This window comes from Gavialis gangeticus, unplaced genomic scaffold (genome assembly GCF_001723915.1).
Source record: "Gavialis gangeticus isolate Ggan-Ray unplaced genomic scaffold, GavGan_comp1, whole genome shotgun sequence".
NCBI lineage: Eukaryota > Metazoa > Chordata > Crocodylia > Gavialidae > Gavialis > Gavialis gangeticus.
In genome coordinates, this window is record NW_017729025.1 from 56,339,673 (window position 1) to 56,350,496 (window position 10,824).

The window sequence follows — 10,824 nt, forward strand, 5'->3', positions numbered from 1 at the left end:
TTATGTTGTAGTTCCAATGTAAATCCTAGAGATAACCCCACTAATTCCAGTGGATTATCTGGAGTTTGAAGGAGCACAACCTTGTATTCCTTGTTATTTACTTTTTAATCACTTTTACATAATGCCTGCTTATTTCCTTGCAGCTGTGCCACTATCCTTTGGTAAAGTTCACTAGCTGATGCAGCTAGCAATAGAACTAACGTGCTGAAGTCATGGCTCTAGCTGGCTAATGTCACTATGATTTGGGGTTGTATGCTTAGGGCTAGGTAGTTCCTTTTGCAGGTAAGGGCACACTAGAGGGATAGCACAGTCCTCGTTGGTGCAAGTGCAGCCTTCCCAGGTGCACTGTTCTCTCCTGACCAGTGGCACCAGTTTGTCCCACCCCCATCAGGCAGCTACATCCCACATGAACATTAGATCAGAGCAGTGATCTGGTCACATTATAGCTGGAGTGCAATGAGGCTCAGGAGTGTACAGAAGGTTCACTGAATCCTCCCTTTTCTCTTCCTGGGAGAACTATTCAAGGGCCAGCTATAATCAGCTCTTGACCTGAGGTACAATGAGCAAATACAGTTTTCCCATGTACTTTGGATATACATGACTTCCCTTGGACTCTAGTGGATATATAAATCTGAGTACCCAGACTACAGTGTTGTCTATAGGATAAGGAAAAACTGCATGATACCATTTCTCACATCCAGTAGGCTATGAAGCCACAATTCAAACCATGAACTTGATTCTCCTCTCTCCTACATCAGCTGAACCAACTGCACTGAACTCTTGGTCTTTGCAACAATATAGAAGGATCATGATCACTACCATAAATGTATCCACACAAGCTATCAGAATTAGGGTTGCTTCTGCATGCTTAAGTGTGCCATTTTCAGACTTGTCTACTGGGCTTGTTGATTTAAAATAAGGAGATCCGCCAGGCAAATGCAGTCTCTTATTGTGTGTATGTGCAGCACCTAGCACACTAGGGTCCCAATCTCAATTAGGTTTATATTATGTCAATATTCAGAGACCCTATAGGCCCACCCCATGAACAAACTGAGGGACCAATTTTGATAGTGTGTTCACTGGTGACACTGCATTAGAAGAAGCTGTAAAGAGCAAAGAGTCAAAAATGGAAAGGGATCCAAATAGATTAGAAATACAGGCAACAAGTAAAGCGAGATTCATCTCAGAATAAATGTAGTTAAAAATCATTCCACACTCAGTTACTCACTGAGAAGAAGAGATTGGAGATAGAAGAGCATCCAAGAGAAGCCAATAGTAGAGGGGTGCCAGGACTGACAGGGTGGAAACAACAAAAGAACAGAAGAGAGATGTTCTGTTCAGCATCATGCTCACTACCACGTAAAACTGTCTGATGTACCAACGTGGAGGAAATAGCGACTGCACACAAGCCATGCTTCACTTCCACATTCCCTGATAGCACAAGACAAAGAAGCAGCACAAAGAGCACCAAGCTATATTAATTTAGTAGCTTCCTCAACACTTATGTTTACATTGTGCCTCATCACCCTTTAGATGCAGGCCTAACAGCTTCTCCCTCCAGAAGGATGTGTGGTAGACGAGCAGACGTCACTTCTGATCATGTATCAGATAATATATTCTAAACTAAGTACCACCAGCAGAGTCTGATCTGTTCCCCTGGGATGTGTGTCCCCCCCGCCCCAGTAATGCTGCTCCAATTGCACTGTCTCTTCAGAATAACTGGTCAGAGGGGCTTGCAGCAGACCCCAGAAGCCACTACTGCTAGAGTGTATTACAGCAACAGGGCATTCTCCCTTTCAGACTCGGGTTTCTCCCACACAGTGGCTCTAACAGGCCTCGGAAAAGGGTAACTTGAACCTACACCAGGATCTGTCTCCTGAATGCAGTATTTTGAGTAGAAAGGATGTATGATAGTGAGGAAAATGTGCTTTTGTCCTACCAGAAAAATCTGAGCATCTACACAGTCAAAGCTCCCGTGATGGCAGAACCCCTTCTCTACTGGCAGAGCAGTCTCAGCTCTCTGACCAAAAAAAGCTTAAGCCACCACCCTGCAGCTGGGGCCTATGTACAGCCTATACCAGTCTCAGAGGTTTGGAGTGTGCCTGTGGTAAGGATGAATGATTTGTGCTTGCCCCCTGCCAGTGCTGAGACCCACCCAACCCAGCGCAGCTATGGATGTGTTTGCACTCCTGGGGCTTCCTTGTTGCAGCCACCGTCTGCCACCAGAACTTCTGGCCCCAGAAGCAGTCAGTGTGGGTAACATGGCCCTAAATTCTCTTTAGTAACAAAGCCACAAAAAGAGGCTTGGGATACAAAACAAATAGAATATTAATACATGAATGGAGAAAACAATTATGAACTGAACACCTCTGAGGTTTATTAAAGTCTTTGAGAGCACATCATGATACATACTTAACTCATATTATCCAGCCATGCCTATATTTTGTTTAATGTAATGCCCTACACTTTGAATACATCTTTAGCTGGTCCACTTTCTGATTTAAGTGCTTCACAAGATGAGCTCTTACTGTACAGCCTACAAATTATCCAACTATTAAATGGCTACATCTTGGGGAGATAGTGCCACAGCTCATTCACTTATTAAAAAATATTGGCTAAATGGAGGAGGGGTCCTCATCACTTCAAGTTTAGTTGGGTGCAGTATTATTTTCACCTTCTCATTCCTTTTTAATCATTCTACATTGCAGGCTCTTTGGGGCAGGATTTGCCTCTTCCTGTGGTCCGATATAGCACCTAGCACAATTTTTATATCAGCACTAAAATTTGGAGGGGAAAATGAACACATGGACATAAAATTGTCTGAAGGGCCATAAACAAAAGGTAATGAAAACAAGCCATTACAGAAAGGGCTAAATTAAAATAACTCTTAATTGAAAAGGAAAATGACTATGAACTGATATCAGCTAAATAAGCATGTTATAGAAGAGGCAGTAAAAATGGATGAACTACCCACATACCTATTAGGCACATATGGGCAGAATAACACTTAGGGAGCTAGTAAGTTTGATTAGTTTTATTACTCTCGCCTGTACACTTCCCATGTTTATAAAAGCACAGGGGAAGATAATGAACACTTCTCTAATCTCATTGGCCACGCTGCTCAGGAATTATTGGAAGAGGTATTTATTGAGAAAACAGCAGCAAGCTATTATAAAAATTACCTATTTCACAAATTCTTCAGAAGGCTGCCAACTCCAACATCAGCAGATACCACATGCTACCAGAATATACAGAAGTTTATGACCAACCATGTCCCAGTATCACTAGTATACAAAAACAGAAAAGAACTCTGGACAACATGCTTCACGTAGCCCTTTTTCTCCTCTCAACAGGGCATAACATCACCATGAATTTTAGCGTGTAGGAAGAATCTCTCTTTAACTTGGTCCCTTTCAATTAAGCACAATGTATAAAGGGGGGGGAGGAGGACGGTGGCAAAGGTATGACCTCATAACACTTTAGAATGTTACAACAATTCATTATGCACCATTAATATCTCAGTAATTCCATCCTTATACTCTGAATTATTGGCCATGTTGAATGAACAATCCCCATTTTTATCCTTCAGGCAATAGGGTTTGGATCAAAATTCTTTACTTTAAATAGATCATGGCTGCTGGGGCCTGATTTTTGTTAATGGTTATGAACCGAACAACTTGGCTTTAAATAAGATTTTTATCATTGCTCTTACTATGGATCCTCTAACTCAGAAGGATTCACTCCAGCAATTATACAAATCCTGAATAATCACGAGATATTAAGAAAAGGCAGTGTAACCCACATGTAATACTATTCCAAGTGTACCTTCCTGGGGTACTTAAACAGACAAACCCTAGATATACCATTTAAACATCTCTTTTCCTCTGAAGTTCAATTTCACCTGCTCTAAAATATTTAGGCCATCTGCTTATTATACAATGGTTATATCAAGAATTACCAAAAAAACCCCAAACCCTTTAAATACCTTCCTTTCAGTTCAAGGGATTATTTTCCCTGTGATTGATTCTTTACATGGAGACTAGGGTCAGTCATAGTCTTATTACATTTACCCAATATTTTGTTAAAACTTCTCAGATACATTCCTTTGATCAATTTGTAAAGAATACAATTACACTGATACACCATTATTTCAGTAATCCCAAATCGAATTATTACAGGGCAATGATACTTTAAATATCAGATGATTACCAGGCTTTGTAAATATTGTGTTTTAATAAATCTAAGAGGTAAATTACATAAACCCACACAAAATAATTAAGAGATCACCATCTTTGCCATAACAGAATTGGATGGGAGAATTCCTGCTGGTAGAGTGAACAATAGTAAGTTTAGAGAAGTCTTGATATATTCTAAATTGTCTAGATGTGTTAGACAAAGGCATGGCTGTACCAGCCTACAGATGCCACCTGGATTATGAAGAAAGGTCTGAGTTTATTTTGACAAGTGTCACTTCAGTTCTGCTATAGACTCTTCCAAATGTGACAACATTTGTACGTGTATCTTGTGAAATTTAGTATGATTTGAAGGAGGTGCCTAGCTGGAAAAAATTATTCCTCTCTCTCTCTCCAGTGCTACCCATGAAATAATCCTCAGGTTTCTTCTATGGGTATCCAGTCCAAAAAGAAGGTACATCATTACAATGAGGAAGCTAAAGAATGACAAATATCTAATCTCATTGTGTTTACCCAAGAGCTGTTAAAAACTGTTCAAAGCATTGGTCCAAATCACTAACTCTCTCAGCCTTTGATGCCTACTCAGAATATACTACTGTTTGTTATAGGTTTTCCTTAGAAGTGAATATTTCTTATGTCCTCTTTCCATTTCATTGTTCTTATTTTAACTTCACATTTTTCTCTACTTTCTACCTCCCAAAAATAATGCCATAAATGAAAACAAAGGATAGTGTCAGCAGCAGTCCAGTGAGAACCTGCGCAGTTTCTCACTAAGACCAGAATGATACAACATCTTAATTAAATGAGCTAAGAGGGAGTGAGCAGTATATTTATGAAATGCAATGATGATACTAAATTGGGAGGAGCTGAAAACTCTAGTGATGACAGAGAATTACAAAGGGCGCAATAGAGATTAAAACTGCAAGCAAGGAATAAAGTGAAATTCCTCTCAGGAAATAAAAATGTAGCTAATGTCATTAGAAATAAAAATTGTAACCCAAAATACTGAACGAAATAAGGAAATGAGACTGTCCCCAAGGACTTGGGTAATTGTGAGCAACCATTAAATAAACCAAAGATTTGCGATGTAATATGTAAGTAAAAACAGGCTAACACCATTTGGAGCCCCATATACACAGGAATCAGGAAAATGTCAAACTCTTGTTACAAGCACTGATGTGACCCTCCCTTAATATGTGGTTCCTTATCATCAGGAAGGATGACAAATTGGAGGGAGTTCAGAGAAGAGTAACTAAATGATTATGGTATCTGAGAGACATTTATGAGAAATGATTTAAGAAAGATCTTCACAGCTTGGATAAGCAGTGACTAAGGGTTGGAGAGTGACAGCTGGGAAGACAAGTTAAGAGAGTATGAACTTGAAACAGGCAAGATATTATTTAGGCTGGAGAATGGGAGAATAACGTAATGGGACAGAATTAAGAAAAGGAAAAATCAAGACTAAATATCAAGAAGCTTGTCCAACCTTTAGAATCATCTTTCCAAGGCTTGTGGAAGCTTGTGATATGAAATAGCAGACATGAAACACTATAAGAACACAATATGGTCCTGTACTGGCCCTTTACACATCGCCGTGTCACCCAAGTTCTTCCCCATCAGAGCTCTTAAGAGCTCTCTTACATGACATATTCATCTTGCATGAAATACTCACATTCCCCATGAAGTAATACCACAAAAAGCTATGATTTGAACACTTCCTATAACCACCCAGTGTTATTCATGATCACTTTCTGCTGGGGCACCAGTGTAATCAGCAAAGCTAATGCTTGTAACAGCCATGTCCCAGAGTGTACAGCTCCTCCTGCACAAGTCTAGTCTGGTCCCATTTGAACAGGAAGATCACAGCAACAAAAAATGCAGGATCAAAATCTGCAGCATAGAAACTGTTGGCAGCCTCTTACTGGCCAGCAAAATATAGAGAACCATTCAGTGAAATGAAATTGCTTATCACTTCTCCATTCCTGACCAAGAAGAATAGAAATCCCACTGACTCACAATGCCAGGAAAAAAATAATCTTCATATCAAAGTTACCTGTGCAACCATGATCTGAAGTGTGTGAAGGCATTTGTCAATTGCAGTCTGTCAGAAACCTGTCAGTCAGTCAGCCTGGCATGATCTGTAAGCTACATTTCTACATTGTGATAAGCCAGCTATATCTCTGACTTAAGCTCACCACTACACTGAGAAAGGGTGACAGCCTTTTTTATGGGAAACCAAAATTGTTGCCCATATGCACCCCTGGACCTTATATTAAAAGGACTACTTGTACTGCTCCAGTCTCTTACACTTTGAATCAATATCCCCCCTCAAAAAGTCAAGAAGTGTAAAACCAGCCCTCTATCTAATTTGTTCTTCATAGGAGACAAAGCTTCAGGACTTACTGATTAAGGTGAAACTTCAACATGGATCATGAGTAATAAGAGCCCTTATTCTGTTCCTATTTCAGGTAATGGGCCAATTAATTATTGCTCAGGTCTGCTGAAAATCCTAACAGTGCTTAGGGCATCTACAAGCCCAGTCAGTGAGGTCATCAAGAGGTAGGCCAGCACAACAGGAGAAGAATGAAGTCCTGATCCTTCTCAATACAGAACGTTTGAGTTAGCACACATGGGGGAGAGGTCTGGCCAGGATCTGGACTACAGAGAAAATGGAACGAAGTGGTCTGATTTAAGAGAAACTTCCCATTCTTGTACCTCCCGTGGCTTATCTCCCTATAATTTACAGTATCAGTGCTCTACGAGAGCTCTCTTTAACCCCTCTGAAAAAGACAATACACACAAAGGGCTGAAGAGATGGTTGTATAATGATGCATTGGTTCCCTGGGTGCAGGGGGAAGACACATAGGCTGGAGGCTGCACATGGTGGGGTGGCGGGGGGGAGGCAGGGGCAGAGGGGCCAGTTAAAGAAAACAAGGGATACAGTAAAATCCCAAAAAGAGACTTGTGTGACATCAAAAAAGAGGAACCTCAGCCACATAGTAGCTGTTCTGCAGCAGCTCGAGAAGCAGCTATTGCTGATGCATAGGGGAACAAGGCCAAGTTTCAGCTCCCAGACAGCCAATAAAACACAGGAGATGCAATGAGTCAAGCCACAGGCTCACTACTTGGTTGCTGTGTTCCTGTGGTTAATGTAGAGATCTGAAGGAGGAAGCAGACTGGAAAGAGAGAGCAGAGGTATCTTTTAAGTTACTTTTGTGATCCTCACGTGCGCATTAGCAGGATCCTGCTCTGCCTCTGGTGCTACCTGCAGCATCCTTAAGGCTCCTTTAAGATCTGTTTTCACTTTAACAGCCCCCTCTGCTGCCTCCCCCCTCCTCCGGCATGCCCTCTGTCAAAAACTGAAACTTGTTCACACCATAGTTCATGCTTAATCTTATCAACAGCAACACTAGACTACCTAAAATAGACCACAGGTTCTTTCCTGGAAGAAGAGACCAGTTCTTCACTGGCCCACAGCTCCATCCCATACTGGGCTGAAAGCAGGGTTTTCCCAATTCAGGGATTTAATCTCTATAGATTTCCTTCTTAACTATGCCACAGAGACCTTTGGAAGCCAAGAGGACTCTCCAGTCCATTTCTGAATTTTCTTTTTGCAAATTTTCTTTTGTGAGTTATTTTTCTGTGTTATCTGTTTTAATTTGTTATAAACTATCCTATATATCTTGTGTCAGTTGCTATGGATGTATGCACAGACAGTTCAGAACAATATACCCTCCCACAACAGCAACACACAAAGCAACATTACCACATAAAATTCATTACAATGGCAAAGACACACCACATCTTCACACTATGGCGCAGCCACCAAATACAAGTTTGCAAACAACAGATGCTATGGCTGCCTGGAGGTTTAAATAGTGAAGAGCATCCAGGTCTCTGCAGTTGTATTCAGCAACATACAAGTGTTCCTCTCCTTTGGGAGTAAGTGAACAAGGTCTGGGAGAGGTGGGATAAGGAGGGTTGTTCTAAGAGCTTGAAGACGTAGGATTACCTGTATCCTGTCTTCAGGCAGTTCTGTTTTCATGGCCAGCATCTCTCTGGCATAGACATCAGGATAATGGGCCTCATTGAAGGCCTTTTCCAGTTCCTCCAGTTGGTAGGACGTGAAGATTGTCCTGTGGGGGTGGGGAGTAAAACTCATTGATCAAAAAGCAGAGGAAGAAATCAAGTGAGGAACAGTCAGAGGCAGGAACAAACAGGCAAATGAAAATCTAAGAAACTGGAAAATAAACACACACTTTTTTCTTGTGTTTTGATGAATGAAAAATCTGGCCTGAGGGTGAAGGAACAACCAGAAATGCCCAGGACACTGTGTTTATACTGTCACAGTCACGTTCACTTTCAGCTACTTCCCCCTGTAGACAGTCTCCTCCCTAGTTCATCCCTCCCAACACCACCACCAGCACAGAGATAATACTAACCCTGACACTGCCTCTCAGAACTTGTTTCTTTCTAGAAAACCTTTGGAGAATTACTTCCTCCTCTGAAGGAAGCCTGAGTCCTGACTTACAGAATTCCCTTCCCTTTGATGTTAACCATATGCACACTCAAGTGACAGCCACTCTGAGGCGCTGACAAGAAACACCCTGCTTTTAGTCTTTCATGTCCCCAAAATCTGTGAGTGCCCAATCCTGCCTACATTGCTGACCCTTGGCCTCACCCTCTTCACAAAGCCAACTACTAGTTCTCTAACAAGCCCACAAAACCTTTTATCCAGACTGCTTACTACTCCTATTCACCAATTTCCCCCAGGATATGGGACACCTCCAATCACAGTCCCAGTTACCTTCTTCTGCCTTGGGAAAAGAAACCAAACAACCCATCGTTCCATGATCCATTAAAACCTTGCCAGCTGTTCCAAAGGGGCAACAGCACAGCCTGTGCCTGCCTCACCAGTTCCCAGCTCAGGACAACTGGACTGAAAAAAAAAATTAGCAGCTTGGACTGATGAGACCACATCTCCAGAAAATGACAATAGATTCCAGACCTTTTCTACCTCCAAATCTCAGTCTAGTCCAAACCCTTTTAACCCATAATTACCAGGTGTTATCTACTGATCAAGGCTGGGGTTTTTTTCCATTGGGAAAACTGCCTTGATTTAAAATACATACATAAACAATCAAACCAAAAAATAGGCAACATACTTCCAAAAGGAGAAAAATGCAGAAGAGGGGAAAATTAAAATTATTTTCTAAAACAAAATTAGAATTTCAGAGGATCCATCTACACATTCCCAATAGGACAAACAGAGAGACAGTTTCAAAATTACCTTCCAATATTAAAAAATCTAAAGGATTCCACAAGATCAATAACATTATTAACAAAAGCAGCATGTGCATGCAGGAGACCCTCCCTGCAATCAGATCTTTATTTAAAATACACTCCTAAATTTGCAGTTTTCAATGGGATTTTTCGTTTTTGTTGATTTTGTAGAATTTCAAACTCTAGGGATAAAAGAGATCCAAGCACTCAGACAATTTCTCTCTCCAGGACCAAAAAAAAAAAGCCATCATTGCCTTCTTGACCTTTTTTTAGTTTTTGTCCAATCTAAGTGTTTCTAGTAATTGGGGTTTCTATTCATCTCCTCGAAGAAGTAAAATCAAAGTCCAACACAGCTCATTGACAGAATATTTTTCCCCTGACAGTCAGCCTAAATTTTCCACACACTTCCACAGTCCCAGTCTCCTATCATAATATGCAATCTCTCCCCCTTGGAGTCATTTGCAGACTGCCGACCTGTGAGTTCCCCATCACCACTCAGCTGTCACTTAGTCCAGAAAAAGGGAAAAAACAAAACGAAAACCTCAAACAACACAAAGTTGCTACTACACAACATAAAAAATTCAGCACTTCCAAATCATGTTTTCAGTATCCTGGTCCATCCCCAGTCCTGATCCCATCGGGAACCTTATTTCTCTTACTCCAAGCTCAACCCTGTTTGCAAAGGACCAAGGAGTTTATTTACAAGCAGGGAACAGTTTGGCTTGAGAATAGCCCCACATAGCTCACTTGTCAGTTCCTCCAAAGTGGGACGGGAACTCTAGCAGGGAATCAAGCCCATTCTGTTGCATAACGGCAGGACACCTATTTGGAAATTTAATCTGTTCCCACACCGCATCCTAACTAGGCTTTTACCAGGACACTTTTAATCCATCTATCCTGCCTCATGACAGGATCAATTTAATTATTCCTAAATCATCCACTGTAGCTGTGTCCTGGTCCTTTTTTGTCTCAACTATTTCCAGCCATAGCAATCCAAAAAATTCAGTTCACTGTAGTATCTAATGTTTATGAGGCTCAGCAATTTCAGCTCCATTTTACAGTAGGGGAACAGAGCTGCAGAAAGACAATGTCACACCCAGTCAGTAGCAGAGCTAGGGACAGCCTAGATGCAGAGACATAATCTTAGTGTCTTGGCCAATATGCCAAGGAACCAAGTCTCCCTCATCTTCCCTGGGGGCATGTTCTGTTTCCAAACTATTTTATTCATTGCCAAAGGAGGTAAACGCCTCAGTAATGAATAAGTCGTTGACAGATATTGCTGTTTGCCCAATAAACGGATTGCTCTAATGTCTGGCAAAGACCTAATTTCAATGATCTGGCTATTCCC

The 10,824-nt window shown here is 41.2% G+C and overlaps 1 protein-coding gene across 1 annotated transcript in view; it reads right to left on the bottom strand.

Moving 5' to 3' along the window:
• Window positions 1-10,824, bottom strand: part of VSX2 (visual system homeobox 2) — a 46,594-nt gene that overhangs the window by 30,103 nt on the left and 5,667 nt on the right. Inside the window, exon 2 of the mRNA XM_019518836.1 lies at window positions 8,206-8,329. Coding sequence (XP_019374381.1) covers window positions 8,206-8,329 — 124 coding nt within the window. The remainder of the gene's footprint in view (window positions 1-8,205; window positions 8,330-10,824) is intronic.